Source organism: Colobus angolensis, unplaced genomic scaffold (genome assembly GCF_000951035.1).
Source record: "Colobus angolensis palliatus isolate OR3802 unplaced genomic scaffold, Cang.pa_1.0 Scaffold188, whole genome shotgun sequence".
Taxonomy (NCBI): Eukaryota; Metazoa; Chordata; class Mammalia; order Primates; family Cercopithecidae; genus Colobus; species Colobus angolensis.
Window position 1 is genome coordinate 2810034 of NW_012115021.1, and position 18548 is coordinate 2828581.

The 18548-nt window shown below is 40.9% G+C and overlaps 1 protein-coding gene across 3 annotated transcripts in view; it reads left to right on the top strand.

Annotated features, from left to right (window-relative positions):
• Positions 1 to 18548, top strand: part of SCML2 (sex comb on midleg-like 2 (Drosophila)) — a 108837-nt gene that overhangs the window by 35138 nt on the left and 55151 nt on the right. For all 3 annotated transcript variants that reach the window (XR_001001561.1, XM_011940219.1, XM_011940220.1), the window contains exon 7: positions 12608 to 12851. Coding sequence is in view for 2 of the 3 variants with exons in the window: in XM_011940219.1 (XP_011795609.1) it covers positions 12608 to 12851 (244 nt within the window). In the remaining variant the exon portion in view is untranslated. The remainder of the gene's footprint in view (positions 1 to 12607; positions 12852 to 18548) is intronic.

An 18548-nucleotide genomic window follows, 5' to 3' on the forward strand; every position in this document is an offset into this window, starting at 1 on the left:
CCGTGGTAAGCCATGTGTGAGAATAGCTGATTAAAAAATATTTAGCAGAAGTCTTTATTTATTGAACACCTATTAGCTTGGGTTATGACTTTAGAAAAGCCATTGAATCTGTTTTACTAGTCAGATTGCTTGATCAGCTGGTTGCGTGCCACACTTGTCATACACATTATGTTTTCAATTTTTTTAATTATAAAAATAATTCATGTGGTGGGGGGCAGGGGATGGGAATCAAGCTATACTCTTAGCTAGAGTGAAAAATGGATCTCCCTTTGTCCCAGCCATTCCTTCATTCCCCTCTTCCCCCCAAATTGAAGTTTTATTTGTTCTCCCAGACCTCTATCTTTACATTTACAAACAAATATGGGCTTTTATTTTCTTAAACATCAGTTGGAATATGTTGTACATATTATTCTCTGGTTTACTTTTTCTCCTAACATGTGTGTGTTTTGGAAATTGTTCTATTTCATTTCATATATATTTTAGCTTGTGTTGTACTTTTCTGTAGTATGGATCATCAGAATTCATTTAACCCTAGAATTGACTTAACTGTAAGGATGGATGATTAGGTCATCTCCACATTCTTGTTTAGATCAGCTCTACAGTGAGCATTCTTATAAAGAGCTTTGTGTATAAATGTGAACAGTTGCATTCTTGGAACTAGAATTACTTGTTCAAAGGGATGTATGTTTTGGTTGGGCTTTGGGAGGACAAGGCAGGAGGATCGTTTGAGCCCAGGAGTTAAAAACCAGCCTGGACAACACAGGGAGACCCTGCCTAAAAAAAAATTTGAAAAATTATAAAGAAAAAACAAAGGAATGTATATTTTAAATGTTGATATATACTGTTAAATTGCATTCCCAAAGGGTATTCTAAGGCAGGCGTCCCCAACCTTTTTGTCATCGGGGTCAGTTTCGTGGAAGACAATTTTTCATGGATGGAGGGGTGGGTGGTTTCGGGATGATTCGAACACATTGCATTTATCATTAGATTCTCCTAAGGAGTGCACAATGTAGATTCCTCGCACATGCAGTTCACAGTAGGGTTTGCACTCCTATGAGAATCTAACGCTGCTCTTGATAGGAGACAGAGCTGAGGTGGTAATGCGAGTGATGGGGAGCGGCTGTAAATACAGATGGAGATTCGCTTGCTTGCCTGCTGCTCACCTCCTGCTGTGCCACCCAGTTCCTAACAGGCCACGGTCCAATACCAGTCCGGGGGGTGGGGATCCCTGTTCTAAGCTGTGCTCCGCCATTAGCCTATAAACATGTTTGTATCTCTGCACCTTCACTAACATTGAATATTGTCCATTTTAAATTTTCGTGAATCTTTTTTTGGAGGGGGTGGTGAAGATGAGGATGATATCCCACTGTTTTAATTTGCATTGCACTGATTACTAGTAAAATTGTGCTTTTAAGATTTGTTTAGTGGCCTTTTGTTTTTCTGTGAATTGTCTGATTATAACCTTTGCCTGTTTTTCTGTTTTGTTTTTGAGACAGAGTCTCAGTGTGTCTTCCAGGCTGGAGTGCAGTGGCGTGAACCTCAGCTCACTGCAACCTCCACCTCCCGGTTCAAGTGATTCCCGTGCCTCAGCCTCCCGAGTAGCTGGGATTACAGGCAGGCGCCACCACACCTGGTTAGTGTTTGTGTTTTTAGTAGAGACAGGATTTCACCATGTTGGCCAGGCTGGTCTTGAACTCCTGACCTCAGGTGATCCGCTAGCCTTGGCCTCCCAAAGTGCTGGGATTACAGGTGTGAACCACTGTGCCTGGCCCTTTGCCTGTTTTTCTGTTGGATTTCTTTTCTTCTTAGAATCATCTTAAATCCTCACTTTTCCTTGATTTTGGCCTCTGGAGGTCTACTCACTTAGTTTCATAATTATTTATTTGTTCTGTTTCTTTCTAACCTTACCACCACTGCCCCTTTGGCAGACTGTCATCCTAAAATAACAACAGAGAAAGAGGCTCTCCAAAAAAAAAGAAGTCTATTTGGGAATGAATGGCAAGGGGTTTCAATGCAGGATATTTGTGCTGTTTTGGATCATTGGCATATCTGGTGATGGTAAGGCAAAGGGAAGCTTTTAAAGGCAAAACAAGGAAGGTTACATAAGTTGTTTTGAAGCACTTATCCTTGGCTACAAGGATCAATAACAAGAGTGGTATCTGGGGTTGAACAGTTACTGGATAGATGTCCTTGCAGGAGTATTCTTTGTGTAAGGTTGTGGTTTTCAGAGTCCTTGTAATAGTTTTTATCATAGGCATGTGTACATGAGAGCCCCTCCTCTATGGTCCTTTTTGTTAGGGTTTGGCATAAGTGACTCCATTTTGATTCTGACAACTTTTATAAGGCTTTCTTCTTGCCTGAACTGTTACGCTAGCCTTTTAACTGCCTCTAATCTTCACCCTTTCACACAACCGCTAGAAATGTGTATCTTATACAAAAACCTTACCGTGTTATTCCCCTGTTTAAAACTCTTTTGAAGTTCCTGGTTATACTCAGGATGAAGTATAAGTTTTTCAGTATGGCCTGTTAGGTCCTGTGTGATCAGGTTCAGGGATGCCACTCCCTGCTTTGGATGTTACGATCTTAAATTGCTTGTAATAGCTTGTAGATACCTTGTTTATTTTTAGAGCTCTGTTTTGACTCATGTTGGTTTTCCCTGGTTAACTCCTACTTTTTAAAGATTCAAGTCAGACGTTAAATCCTCTAAGATAATATCCCTAATACCCCTTCTCCATTCTTCTACTTTTTTTTTTTTTTTTTGTGAGACAGTCTCCCTCTGTTGCTCAGGCTGGAGTGCAGTGGTGCAATTTCAGCTCACTGCAGCCTGCAACCTCCGCCCCCTGGGCTTAAGTGATTCTCCTGCCTCAGCCTCCCAAGTAGCTGGGACTACAGGCACCTGCTACCATGCCTGGCTAATTTTTTTTGTAGTTTTAGTAGAGATGGGGTTTCGCCATGTTGACCAGGCTGGTCTCGAACCCCTGACCTCAAATGATCCACCCACTTTGGCCTCCCAAAGTGCTGGGATTACAGGTGTGAGCCACTGTGCCCAGCCCATTCCTATACTTCTGTAGCACCTTGTACATATCCCAGTCTTTGTATGTGTTAGATTACATTATTATTTTTACTGTCTGTCTTCCTGGACTGTGAGTTCCTTTTGAGCAGTTAGCATGTCTTTGTACTGTCAGCGCCTACATTAGTTTCTGGACACATACTTGTTTGTTAAAAGAATGAAGAAAGGATAAAAGAATACAGGAAGATAAATACTTATGGAAGGAACAGATGGGCTTAGTTTTGGACATGTTGAGGTGTCTCTGGGAAATTTGAGTAGTGATGACTATCAGGCTGTTGAAAGTAAGTGGTTTAGAACTTAGGAACAAAGTTTGGCTTGGGCACATGGATTTGGAAATTTTTAGCATAAATAGTAGTGATAGAAGCTTTGAGCTTAAATGAGCTAGTCCAGAGAATATATAGAAGGAAGAGAGAGGAATGTCAAGGTGAGAGCCTTGAGAAATACCTACCTACCTTAGAGGGTGGGTAAAGGGATAGGTGCAACTCTAGAAATGGAGAAGGAAAACTAGAATAAGCCGGTGTCATTGAATCCAGTGGGGCAGAGTTGCAAGGATTAGGGAGTGGTTAATAGTCTCAAGTACAGCTCAGAATTACATAGTGGCTGGCCCATATCATGTACTTAAGGAAGGTCAGTTAAGAAGAAAGCTGATTTTTCACTCTTTGGTAGATAGAAAATCGTCAGTTACATTAGCAAGAGCTAAAGTCCAGGTGAAAAGTGTCCTCAGAGCTAATTTATAATTTTGGGGCAGAATATATGGAGATCATTCCTGATGGCTTCAATTTACTATTTCTATAAATAGACCTCAATGATGGGAGGATCACTTGAGTCTTGGAGGTTGAGGCTGCCGTGAACCATGCTTTCGCTACTGCATGCTAACCCTTAGCCTAGGTGACAGAGTGAGACCCTGATTTAAAACAAAACAAAACAACAACAAAAAACAAAACCTCAAATTCCTATTTCTGCAAAATAGGAAACTGGCAAAGGCTGGAAGAAAATTCATACATACTGGTTGGGGAGAAAGTCAGTTAAGAAAATAACAAACATATAGTGAGGCTACATCATTTATCTTAAGGAGAATGGTTAAGATTTGGAACAGCTGCCATATGGGATGAGAGAGGGAATGGCTAGGGACACATGACAGTATTTTGGAGGGCTTAGCTGAGGATGAACGGTAAAAATGTGTGTCACTACATGTAATAAGCATTGTGGGAGGGACTTTGCTGCAGCAGTGCTCAGCAGCTGTGTTAGTCTGTTTTCACGCTGCTGATAAAGACATGCCTAAGACTGGGGAGAAAAAGAAGTTTAATTGGACTTATAGTTCCACATGGTTGGGGAGGCCTCAGAATCATGGTGGGAGGCAAAAGGCACTTCTTACGTGGTGGCAGCAAGAGAAAATGAGGAAGAAGCAAAAGCAGAAACCCCTGATAAACCCGTCAGATCTTGTGGGACTTATTCACTATCACGAGAATAGCATGGGAAAGACCAGTCCCCATGATTCAATTACCTCCCCCTGAGTCCCTCCCACAACACGTGGGAATTCTGGGAGATACAATTCAAGTTGAGATTTGGTTGGGGACACAACCAAACCATATCAGCAGCTAAGTATAAATAGGTGAAGTGGATGGTGATATTGAACTAAGGTTTGGAGATACAGGGCAAGGACAAGGGAATAAGTTGGTTTTGGGTGCTGAGAAGAAAGTAGTGAAATGATGCTTTATAACCTGGATATGAGTGCTGCTTCACATCCTACAGTGCACAGAATGCACACACACACACGTGCACGCCCATTCTGGCTGCAAACGTCATTAGTGCCAAGGCTGGGAAACCCTAACCTGTATTAATCCCCTGGTGAGCTCATCTAATTTCCTGGCTTTAAATACAGTTTATATGCAGATGATTTTCAAATTTGTATTTCCACCCCAGACTTCTTACTCCCAACTCAGATTTGTATATCCAGCTACCTACTCAACATCTCCACTTGGATGTCTGATGAACATCTCAAACTGCTCCACCTGTTAACCTCCCTATCTCAGGGAGGGGAAACTATCCTTTTAGTTGCTCAGGCCTCAAACCTTGGTAATTATTTCTTTCACACCCTACATCCGGTCCATAAGGAAATCCTATTGACTGTACCTTCAGAATACAGTGAACGTTCCATATCCTTGGGTTCTGCATCCATGGGTTCAACCAACTGCAGATTGAAAATATTAAAAAAAAAACCCCAAAATACAGTAAAAAATAGTACAAGTGAAAAAACAATATAGTAAAATAGCTGTTTACATACCATTTACATTCTATTAGGTGTCATAAGTAATCAAAAGATTACTTAAATTATTTATAATCTAGAGATTATTTAAAATATATGGGGGATGTATATAGGCTATATGCAAATACTGTGCCATTTTATATCAGGGACTTGAGTGTCTTTGGATTTTGGTATCCTCAGTGGATCCTGGAACCAGTCCTGTGTGAATACTGAGGGACAAATGTATATCCAAAATCCACCCACTTCTTGCCATCTCTATTGTTATCACTCTGATACAAGCTGTCTTTTTTAATCTCAGTTGGATTACTATAGTAGCTTCTCACTGGTCTCTGCATTTATAACTTTACAGGCTATCATCAGCACAGAAACCAGAGTATTCCTTTTAAAATATAAATCACGGCCGGGCATGGTGCCTCACGCCTGTAATCCCAGCACATTGGGAGGCCGAGACAGGCGGATCACTTGAGGTCAGGAGTTCAAGACCAGCCTGCCAACGGGGTGAAACCCTGTCTCTACTAAAAATTGAAAATTAGCTGGGTGTTGTGGTTGCACCAGCTACTCTGATGGCTGAAACAGGAGAATTGCTTGAACCCAAGAAGTGGGGGTTGCAGTGAGCTGAGATTGTGACACTATACTCCAGTCTGGGCAACAAGAGTGAGACTCAGTCTCAAAAACAAAACAAGCAAACAAAAAACCCACATAAGTCAAATTATATCACTCCTCTGTTCAGACTCTTCCAGGGGCTTCCTGTTTTATTCAGAGTAAAAGAATCCTTATAGTGACCTATAAAACTATGTATGATATGACCCCTCATTATCTGTCTGAACTCATTTCTTTCTGCTCTCCTACTTACATATTACATTTTACCCACACTCACTTCCTTGGTATTCTTTGAACATTTCACACACAGCTCCTGCTTTAGGGCCTTGACTCTGGCCATTTCCCTCCTTCAGATTTCTGCTCACATGTCACCTTCTATATGAGACTTGTTTTAATTTCCCTATTTAAAGTTGTATAACCCCTCCTTCTACATTGCTCTCTGGATTTCTCTTATTGTGCTGTTCTCTCTCTCTCTGTCTCTCTCTCTCTCTCTCTCTTTCTCTCTTTCTCTGTCTCTGCATAGCATTTATCATTTCTAATGTATGTGTTTTACTTTTTAAATTATGTTTATTGTTTCTCCTCACTAGCATGTAAGTGCTGTGAAGGAGGGATTTTGTTTTTTTTTGCTTGTTAATATATCCCAAGAACCTTCAGTAGTGTCTGGAATATAGTAGATACTAAGTAAATATTTGTAAATGAATAAATGAAGGTTAAAGGACTAAAATTCTGGTGAGGTCAAATAAGTAGTTGATTAAAAATAAGGAGATAGAAGTTCATGTATTAGTTTGTGGTCAGAGGTAGGAACTGGGTATATCACAGTAAACAAAGCATAAAATATGCCCCTTATGGAGCTTACTTTCTACTTGGGGAAATGTTTAATAGATCATGCTAAATAACTAAAGTACATCTTATGTTTTATACTCTTACATGCTTAGAAGAGAGGTCGACATTTTAGATAGGTTGGCCAGGAAGGTCTGAGAAGGTACCTTTTGAGTGACGATCTGAAGGAAGAAAGACAGTGAGCCATGAGGCTGCAAGAGTAGGATTATTCCCCAGGCAGAGGAGTAATGCAGAGAATGCTGAGACTGGTTTCGGATTTTGTGGGACATGGGAAGAAATAGCCTTTAAGGAGAACCATATTGTAGGTAATCAAGAAGGGAGGTTAGAAGCTGGTTGTGGTGGCACGTTCCTGTAGTCCCAGCTACTTGGAAGGCTGAGGCAGGAGGATTGCTTGAGCCCAGGAGATTTGAGTCCAGCAGCAACATAGTGAAGAGACCCTGTCTTTTATTTAAAAAAAAAAAAAAAAAAAAGGGCCAGGCACAGTGGCTCACACCTGTAATCCCAGCACTTTGGGAGGCCGAGGTGGGTGGATCACCTGAGGTCAGGAGTTCGAGACCAGCCCCGACATGGCAAAACCCTATCTCTACTAAAAATACAAAAATTAGCCGGACATGGTGGAACGCGCCTGTAATCCCAGCTACTCGGGAGGCTGAGGCAGGAGAATTGCTTGAACCTAGGAGGTGGAGGTTGCAGTGAGCCGAGGTTGTGCCGCTGCACTCCAGCCTGGGCAACAGAGCGAGACTCTGTCTCAAAAAAAGAAAAAGAAAAAAAAAGAAGGAGGTAGTTAAAAGAGCATTCTTTGTTAGCCATCTTCTAGAATAGAACCATTTTTGTCTCACCATAAAAGAAAAGAGAATTCCTTGTTTATTTTAGCTATTGCTTTTGCAAATTATATTTTTGTGTTCAGGAAGTTATTAAAGAACTGGTGATGATGACAAACCAAATACTTTAAAAGCATTTCACTTAACATAATGACCTCCAGTTCCATCCATGTTGCTGCATTGACAGGATTTCATTTTTATGGTTAAATAATTTTCCACTGTGTATATATGTCACATTTTCTTTATTCACCTGTTGATGGACACTTGGTTTTTTTGTTTTCTTTCCAACTTTTATTTTAGGTACATGGGGTACATGTGCAGGTTTGTAATATGGATAGATTGTGTGTTGAGGGGGTTTGGGGCACAGATTATCTTATCACCCCGGTAAAAGCATAGTACCCAATAGGTAGTTTTTTGATCCTCACCCTCCTCCTACCTTCCACCCTCAAGTAGGCCCTGTTGTTTGTTGTTCACCTCTTTGTGTCCATGTGTACTCACTGTTTAGCTCCCACTTATAAGTGAGAACATGCAGCATTTGGTTTTCTGTTCCTTTAGGGTGATGGCCTCCAGCTCTCCATCTGTGCTACAGAGGACGTGATCTCGTCCTTTTTTATGGCTGCGTTATATTCCATGGTATATATGTACCAAATTTTCTTTATGCAGCCCACCATTGATGGACATCAAGGTTGATTCCACGTCTTTACCAGTGTAAATAGTGCTGTGATGAACATACGTGAACATGAGTCTATGGTAGAACGATTTATTTTCCTTTGGGTATATACCCAGTAATGGGATTGCTGGGTCGAATGGTAGTTCTGTTTTAAGTTCTTTGAGAAATCTCCAAACTGCTTTCCTCAGTAGCTGAACTAATTTACGTTCCTACCAGCGGTGTATAAGCATTTTCTTTTCTCTGCAACCTCACCAGGATCTGCTGTTTTTTGACTTTTTAATAATGGCCATTCTGACTGGTGTGAGATGGTATCTCATTGTGGGTTCTCTTTTTTTTTTTTTTTTTTTTGAGATGGAGTCTCATTCTGTCTCCAAGGCTGGAGTGCAGTGGCCCAGTTTCGGCTCACTGCATCCTCTCCTCCCGGACTCACTGTCTCTCGGGTTCAAGAGATTCTCATGCCTCAGCCTCTCGAGTAGCTGGGACTAGCCCCCAAGCCCGGATAATTTTTTGTATTTTTGGTAGAGACAGGGTTTCACCATGTTGACCAGGCTGGTCTTGAACTCCTGACCTCAGGTTATCCACCCACCTCAGCCTCCCAAAGTGAGGCTGATTACAGGCATGAGCCACTGCACCTGACCATCTCATTGTGGTTTTGATTTGCATTTCTCTAATGATTAGTGATACTGAGCATTTTTTCATATGCTTGTTAGCCACTTGTATATCTTCTTTTGAGAAGTTCTGTTCATGGGTGGACACTTTTGATTCCATATCTGGCTATTGTGAATACTATTGCAGTAAACATGGGAGTGCAGATGTCTCTTCAATATACTAATTTCCTTTCTTTTGGATATGTACCCCCAGAAGTGGGATTGCTGGGTCATTTGGTAGTTTTATTTTTTTCTCTGCTTTCTCACCAACATTTGTTTTTTTTTTGGTCTTTTTGATAATAGCCATTCTAACTGGGGTGAGATGGCATCTCATTGTGGTTTTGATTTGCATCTGTTGGCTGTTTCTGTGTCTTCTTTTGAGAAATGTCTATTCAGGTCTTTTGCCCATTTTAAAATCAGGTATTTGTTTTTGCTATTGAGTTGTTTGAGTTCCCTATATATTCTGGTTATTAATCCCTTGTGATGGATAGTTTGCCAATATTTTCTTTCTCCCTTTCTGTAGGTTGTCCTTCCCTCCCTCCCTCCCTCTCTCCCTGTCCTTCCGTCCCTCCCTCCCTCCCTCCCTCCCTTCCTTTCTTTTTTTTTTTTTTTTTGAGATAGCATCTCACTTTGTTGCCCAGGCTGGAGTGCAGTGGCACCATCTTGGCTCACTGCAACGTCCACCTCCCAGGCTCAAGCAGATCCTCCTGCCTCAGCCTCCCGAGTAGCTGGGACTACAGGTGTGCACCACCACACCCAGCTAATTTTTTTTTTTTCTTTTGAGATGAGTCTTGCTCTGTCACCCAGGCTGGAGTGCAATGGCACCATCTTGGCTCACTGCAACCTCCGCCTCCTGGGTTCAAGCGATTCTCCTGCCTTAGCCTCCTGAGTAGCTGGGATTACAGGTGTGCATCACCACACCTGGCTAATTTTTGTATTTTTAGTAGAGACTGGGTTCCACCATGTTGATCAGGCTGGTCTCAACCTCCTGACCTCATGATCCACCCACCTCGGCCTCCCAAAGTTCTGGGATTACAGGCATGAGCCAATTTGTATACTTTTTGTAGAGATAGGGTTTCGCTATGTTGCCCCAGTGGTCTCTAACTCCTGGGCTCAAATGATTTGCCCGCCTCGGCATTCCAAAGTTCTGGGATTACAGGCGTGAGCCACCATGCCCTGCCTAGGTTATATATTTGAATCTTAAAATTAGTTCTATTGCATTGCTTATTTCAGTCTTTTAATTGTTTTGTTGCAGAAAATATACATTGCCATTTGAACTTAGTTTGCTTTGCTACAGGAAGTCTCAGTCTGTTATATGACAGTGTAAGGTCCTGGGATCCTTATGTGTGTGTTGAATGTTTTCTGCATTCTGTGAGCCTCTAGCACAAGCTTGTCAACTGCCATGTTTATTTTTTGTTAAATGCAGCTCACCTCCCCACTTTTTTCTTCTCATACATAGTAACAGGCAGTTAACCTTTAGCCCTTTCATGTAACACTGCTTCTTACTTATCAGCTATTTATCAAATACTTTGATCTTTAATCATCTACCTTTTGACTTGCTGGCTTTCAGGGTGGGTTTTTTTTTAAATTTATTTTTATTTTTAATTTTAGTTTTTACTTTTTTTGAGGCAGGGTCTCACTCTGTTGCCCAGGCTGGAGTGCAGTGGCAAGAACACGGCTCACCACAGCCTGGATGACTTCCGGAGCTCAAGTGATTCTTCTGCCTCAGCCCACTAAGTAGCTGGGACTACAGCTGTGCTGCCACCATGCCCAGCTAATTTTCATATTTTTTGTAGAGACAGGGTTTCGTCTTGTTGTCCAGGCTGGTGTCAAACTCCTGAGCTCGACCAATCAATCCACCCGTCTTGGCCTCCCAAAGTGCTGAATTAGGGATTACAGGTTTGAGCCCAGGGTGGTTTTTACAAATCAAATTAAGATATGTAATTCAGCCTGGCATGGTAGCTCACACCTGTAATCTCAGCAGTTTGAGAGGCTGAGGTGGGAGGATTGCTTTAGGCCAGGAGTTCAAGACCAGCCTGGTCAACATAGCGAGGCCTCGTCTCTATAAAAATAAAATTTAAAAAGGAATATGTAATTAAAAGGACTTTGGAAGCTAATAATTAAGGAGCTTCCAGATTGTAAGAGTGTAAAGAGTAACAATGGAAAAATACAGGGTGATGAGATGTGTTTTAAGGGGGCATTTGAAAAAGAAACCAACCTACCAGATATAATTTTTAAATTGGTGCGAGAATTAGTTGAGAGCTTATTTACTGTTTTCGGGTGATTCCTTGGTTCTTTCATTTAAAAAATTGCTCGCTGTTGGTTATTGTGCTGGAAATAATAATATGCATACCTGTTTTTAATAATCTCTTAGTCTTGTAGAGGAATGAACACATTTCTGTAGTGATATTACAATTGAAGATGAAAGTGGCTTGGTTGGAACTGGGCCTAGGAGTGGACAGGGGTTGGTCAGGGAAGCATTCAAGGAAGCTAGGAGAACTGGGCTTTAACCTGAGTGAGTTGTCCAGGCAGATGCTGGGGTAGGGTGCTCCAAGGAGGTGACTCTGAGACAGACTGCCTAGGTTTAAAATCCAGCTCTGATTGGGAAGTTGTGGTTTTTAATTGAATTTTGGGTAAGTGAAAGGGATTAATCTAGGGTAGTGGTTCTTAACCTCAAGTGCACCTTAGAATTTCCCTGATAATTAAAATATTGCTGCTTCCCAGGCCCCACCATAGACCAATTCAATTAGTATCGCTGGTAGTGTGGTCACAGGTGATTCTAATGTTTATTCGGGCAGAAAATCACCAGTCCAGGACTACTATTTTTTTGTTCTTTTTTTTTCTCTTTTAATTCGAGCAAGTGTCAGTAGAATTGGATTACTATTTCCAGTCTTTTAGCTTAGGTGACTGGATTGCTGTGATGGTGCCATTTAGTAGGATGAAAAGCAGATTGAAAGAAAATATGTTGCTTTTAACATAACACTTGGGCTTTTTAGCAGTCCTGTTAATATTTACATGCTTTAGCCTTTTTGTGACTAATACTTTTTAAAATATTGATTTCTGGATTGGGTATTGTAAATGACCCCAGACTGTATGACTTTCATGTTCTTGTGTCTGTATTTTATCCTTTGAGTTTCTTTTTTTTTTAAATTTTAAGTTATTCATTTTCTTTAGAATTCTTATACTTTGGGTTTCTTTTAGGATATTATCTGATGTTGTTTCTTTTCTTTGGACTTACCATTTTTTGACACACCAGTTTACATATTCGTTAGGTTTGTCTGACTGCCTGTTGTAAAATTTCTTGTTGATTGCTTTTCCCTGTCCACAACCACTACTACCACCAGCACTAGAATGTAAGCTCCACCAGAGCAGGGATGTTTGATTTATTTGTTCATCAATGAATCTTAAATTCCTGCTACATAGTAGATAATACATATTTCTTGAATGAATGAATCCGGTTGGTTTTGTTTCTTTCCAGGTTCTTGACTCTGCTCTGGAGAAAATATGAGATGTTGGCGAGCAGAGTTTTAGATCTGTGAGAACTGTTGTCTTCCTGTATTAATTGATAATTAGATGTGGAGCTTAATTTTTGGTTGCTAAGGGTTGTGAGAGAATACGCAACTTTTCACTTCGAGCACATGGGTCTTAATACATCTTAACAATGAAATCTTTTTTTTTAAAATGTTTTGATAGGAACCACCAAAGCCCCCACTAAATAATTTTAAAGTGGGGATGAAACTAGAAGCTATTGACAAAAAGAACCCATATCTCATCTGTCCTGCGACCATTGGAGATGTTAAAGGGGACGAAGTTCATATCACATTTGATGGCTGGAGTGGCGCTTTTGATTACTGGTGCAAGTATGATTCTCGAGATATTTTCCCAGTTGGGTGGTGTCGCCTGACAGGAGATGTATTACAACCCCCAGGAACTAGTGGTAAGATAATAGTTAACTACATTTTCTTTTACTTTATTGAAGTTAGATGTAACTGTCGTTGGTGGCATTGTGGTTAGCATTGGTGGTACTAGGACTTCATGCCCCAACTGGTGGCAGGCAGAACAAAGCACTGTCCAGGCTAGAGAACTGGAGGTAAAGGAAAGCTATGATTAGAATTCTTGAGGTCACTGCAGCATCATAATCTGAGTTCCAGTCCAACTGGAGAATATGGACAAAGCTAAAAGTCATGTTTGGACTATTGAGGTCTTGTTACTATAAGCAAGGGGGGTGGTACGCACTCAGCTCCTTTTATAGTTGATATTCAATAAAAAATTATGCATGATATTCCATTGTTCATATCTCAAAGATATTTTTTAAAAGGTTGAGCTTAACAACTGTTATAAACATGTCTTACATGATTTTGGTCCTGTTTTTAAGTTAAATTGACACTTTGATAGCCTTAAGTTAAATCTACAGTGAAAATGTTTGACTCTGTGGAAGCCATCATAAATTAGTATGTTATTTTAGTCATGGTAATGTTTATTAGTTGTAACAGTGTTTCCTAAGCTGAGTACTATGATCTTCTAGATATTTTCTTTCAGAGAAAGAAATGTCAACATGTTGATGTTCCTTGGTGACTCTTTCAAGGGCTTAAATATGCCTAACCTGGTCTTCTATGATGGAGTAACTGCTGAGGCTTAAGTGGGGTCTAAGCATAGAACCCAATCATTGGCCTAAGTTTAATATAAACTTAGTGGGATTCAATTAGCCAGATGTGGTGGCATGTGCCTGTAATCCTAGCTACTCAGGAGGCTGAGGCAGGAGAATCACTTGAACCTGGGAGGTGGAGGCTGCAGTGAGCCGAGATCACGCCACTGCACTCCAGCCTGGGCGACAAGAACGAAACTCTGTCTCAAAAAAATAAATAAATAAATAAATAAGCTTAGTGGGATTGAATATAAACATACTTTAAAAACTTACCCTACTAAGTATATTTATTTTTATGAGGAAAAAAAGAAAGATAGATGTAGAAAATAAGTAGGCAAAGTGTGCAGAGGAGTGTAATGTTTAGGTGAGAGCTTGTAGCCATATTATTCTTGCAATGGCTATTAGGATCATCTGTAATTTGGGACTTTAACACATTCCATTATACTACAGTACTATGTACCACAGTGTCCTTTTTATTAGGTACATCTTTAACCAGTTTCCTGTTTCCATAAGTCTAGGAAGTAGATATTAATGGTTGATTTTGTAAAATTCAGTATGATACAGATCTATGTGTATATGATATTAAGATAAATAAAACATAGTCTCTACCCTCAAGAAGTTTACCTGCTAATGGAAGAGGGATGCATGGAGGCATAGACTTGTAAAAAAGAGATATAGTATTAGCAATGCAAAAATAGAGATGTATGCTAGATGTGGAGGTGGCCCAAAGACTTCCAGTCTTGGCCGGAGGGAAAGGTGGTTGCATAAATAGGAAAGCATCACAAAAGGTGCATGATGTGAGTATTAGATGAGAAGCAGGAGTTTGCCAGGCAGAATGGAGATACAGGTAGGATGGATACATAACAAAAATGCAAAATTCCAGTTTATCCTAAAAACTGACGAGTTCACTTTGGAACACAGTGAGTTTGGAACGTGTGGCTGAGAATGCTGTTGTCCTCCAGTATTTCTTCTCTCTCTTTTTCTTAGTATTACAATTGGCTACCTAACATACAGACTACATTTCCAGACTCCTGGCAGTATGGTATGGCCACGAGACTAAGTCCTGGTTGATGGAATAAAAGTACACATAGTGTGTACTTTTTCCAGAAAGTATATTATAGAGAGATGAGCATGTCCTTTCCTCTTCCTTCTTCCTGCTTTTATCCTGCTGTTACAAATGTGGTTTTGACTGGAGCTCCATCTTGGAGCATGAGATGGGGACCATATGCTAGACACTGTGCAGTGGGTGGAAAGCAGCCAGGAGCCAGAGTCCCTGAGAACTTGGTGGAGCAGAGCTTTCATACTAGCCCATATTATCTGTTTTCAGACAATTGTTAGAAATAAATTTCTATGTTATATAAGTTGCTATTCTTTTAGGTTTTTCTATTACTGTTAGCTGAACTCAATCCTAACTGATTGAGGGTAACTTTGGGACATCCAGGTGCACATGTTCATTGGAGCTGCACATGCACATCTGGAGCCTAAAAAAGATAGATCTTGTTGACAAAGCAGGTTTGAGAGTCACCATGTTCACTCAAACAAATATTCTTTGTGCCAGGTGGGATTATAGGTGTCTGGGATGGGAGGGTGAGCAGTTTACTTATTTTGTTGATAGCAGCAAGTGGTGGAAGTTTTGAGTGTGTTTTAATTTTGTGTGTATAACAAGTAGAGGTAGAAAAGGACCAGTTCAGAACCTTGTGGGTCAACATTTAAAGCAGTAATTATCACTCTTGAATTGCCTGGGGGAGCTTGTTATAAGGCAATGCTCGGGAACTCACATCCAGGGGTTTGAATCCCTGGGTTCCGAGTAGGGCTCAGTTGTTTCCAGTGCACATGGTTTGAGGCCTGAACTTTGAGAAGCACAAAAATAAGGAATAGGTAGTAGAAGTCAATCTAGGACACTGGAAAAAAGTATACATAAATGTAGGAGATCACTAGGTTGGTTTCTATGGCAACAGAAAAGATTTTAAGGAGAAAGTACTCAGCATTATCAAAGGCAGTGTAAAAGTCAAGCAAGAGGAGAACTCGTTAGTGGTCTTAGTAAAACTATGGTTACTTGGCTTCTTTAAAAAGCTAGATTTAGAGAGTCAAGGAGTAAGTAGGAAATGCACAGTGTTAAAAAAAAAAAAAAGGAAAAGTGGCTTCCCAATACTTTGTGAGATCTGCCTTCTCTGTCTCTACCCCAGTTGACATTCACTTTGAGTGAACTTTAGAAATCGTACCTCACTTTATGTCCCTTTACCCTCTATTATATATAATTGTCTTCAATATTGAGAACCACATTAGTGTTATAATTTTTGCTTCCACCATCAAACATAACTTAGAAAACTCAAGAGAAGGAAGGTCTGTTGTATTTATTTATATTTTTACCCTTTACATTGTTCTTTCTTAATTCCTGATTTTCAAGATTTCCTTATGTTATCATTTTCTTCCTGTTTAGAGAACTTCTTTTAACCATGCTTTTAGGGTTGGATGGCAACAAATTCTCTGTTTTTTGAAGACAGGGTTTTGCTGTGACACCCAGGCTGGAGTGCAGTGGTGCAGTCATGGCTCACTGCAGCTTCAACTTTCCAGATGCAAGCAATTGATCCTCTTGCCTCAGCCTCCCCAGTAACCGGGACTACAGGCACGTGCTACCATGCCAGGCTAATTTTTTAAATTTTTAGTAGAGATGGGGTCTCACTGTGTTGTCCAGGCTGGTCTTAAACTGTTGGACTCAAGTGATTCTCCCTCTTCAGCCTCTCAAAGTGTTGGGATTATAGGCATGGGCCACCACACCCAGCCCTCCTCTTCATTCTTGAAGGATAGTTGCTGGATATAGAATTCTAGGTTGGTAATTCTTTTCATTTTTTTTCATTTTTTTTTTTTTTTGAGACTGAGTCTTGCTCTGTCGCTAGGCTGGAGAGCAGTGGTATGATCTCGGCTCAGTGCAACCTCCGCCTCCTGGGTTCAAGTCATTCTCCTGCCTCAACCTCCCGAGTAGCTGGGACGACAGGCGCCCACCATCACGCCCAGTTAATTTTTGTAATTTTAGTAAAGACAGGGTTTCACCATATTGGTCAGGCTGCTCTTGAACTCCTGACCTCAGGTAAACCATCCGCCTCGGCCTCCCAAAGTGCTAAGATTACAGGTGTGAGCCACCGTGCCTGGTCAATAATTCTTTTCTTTTTGCACTTGAAAAGTATTCTGCAACTTCCATCTGGCTTCTATGGTTTCTGATGAGAAATTTACGGTTATTCAGATTATTTTTCCTTACAGCCTTCATATAATTATAGATTTGTTTTTTCTTGTAGTTCTTTCAATTTTGCTTTCTGCTTTATCTATTTTGTGGCTATATTACCAAGTGTGTACCAATTTTGAATTGTTATAACTTCCTGGTGGACTGAACCTTCCACAGTAACCTGATTTATTTGTGGTTTTTCTCCTGTTGCTGGGGAAACCAACCTAATGATTTTTTTTTTTTTTTTTTGAGACGGAGTCTTGCTCCGTTGCCCAGGCTGGAGTGCAGTGGTGTGAACTTGGCTCACTGCAACCTCTGTCTCCTGGGTTCAATAGATTTTCCTGCCTCAGCCTTCTGAGTAGCTGGGATTATAGGCACCTGCCACAACACCTGGCTAATTTTTATATTTTTATTAAAGACAGGATTTCCCCATGTTGGCCAGGCTGGTCTTGAACTCCTGACCTCAGGTGATCCACCCGTCTTGGCCTCCCAGAGTGCTGGGATTACCGGTGTGAGCCACCATGCCTGGCTGATCTCCTTTTTTTAACCTTAACGTCTACTTTATCTGATGACCAGATTTTGTGTGGATGATGTTCTTGTTACCTTTTTCTGACTAATGCTCAAACTTATTTATTTATTTATTTTTTTTTTTGAGACAGGGTCTCACTTTGTCACCCAGGCTGGAGTGCAATGGTGTGATCTTGGCTCAGTAAAGCCTTGACTTCCTGGGCTCAAGTGATCCTCCTGTCTCAGCCCCCCAAGTAGCTGGGACTACAGGTGTGCACCACCTCACCTGGCTAATTTTTGTGTTTTTAGTAGAGACCGGGTTTTACCACGTTACCAGAGCTGGTCTCGACCTCCTAGACACAAGCAGTCTGCCTGCCTCAGTCTCCCAAAGTGCTGGGATTACACGCATGAGCCACCACGCCTGGCCAAGAAGTTGCCATACTATTTTCCATAATGACTGTACTAATTTACATTCCCACCAACGGTGTATAAGAGTTCCCTTTTCTGGCTAGGCATAGTGGCTCACCCTGTAATCTCTACACTTTGGGAGGCCGAGGTGGGAGGATTGTTTGAAGCCAGGAGTTTGAGACCAGCCTGGGCAACACAGTGAGACTCTGTCTCTACAAAAAAATAAAAAAGTAAACTGGGCATGGTGATACGTGCCTATAGTCCTAGCTGCTGGTGAGGCTGAGGTGGGAGGATTGCTTGAGCCCTGGGCCTCATTAGCCCAGTGAGCTATATTCATGTCACTGCACTATAGCCTGGGCAACAGAGCAAGACCTTGTCTCTATTTAAAAAAAGAAAAAGAAAAAAAAAAAGAGTTCCCTTTTCTCTGCATCCTAGCTAGCATCTTTTTTTTTTGTCTTTTTAATACTAGCCATTCTTACTGGAGTAAGATGATAACTCATTGTGGTTTTGATTTCCATTTCCCTGATGATTAGTGATGTTGAGCATTTTTTTCATATACTTGTTGGCCATTTGTATGTATTGTTTTGAGAAATGTCTATTCAGATCCTTTGTCCACTTTTTTTTTTGAGATGGAGTCTCACTCTGTTGCTCAGGCTGGAGTGCAGTGGCACGATCTTAGCTCACTGCAACCTCTGCCTCCTGGGTTCAAGCAATTCTCCTGCCTCAGCCTCTTGAGTAGCCGGTACTACAGGTGTGTGCCACTATGCCTGGCTAATTTTTTTTTTTTTTTTGTATTTTTAGTAGAGATGGGGTTTCACCATATTAGCCAGTATGGTCTCGATCTCCTGACCTTG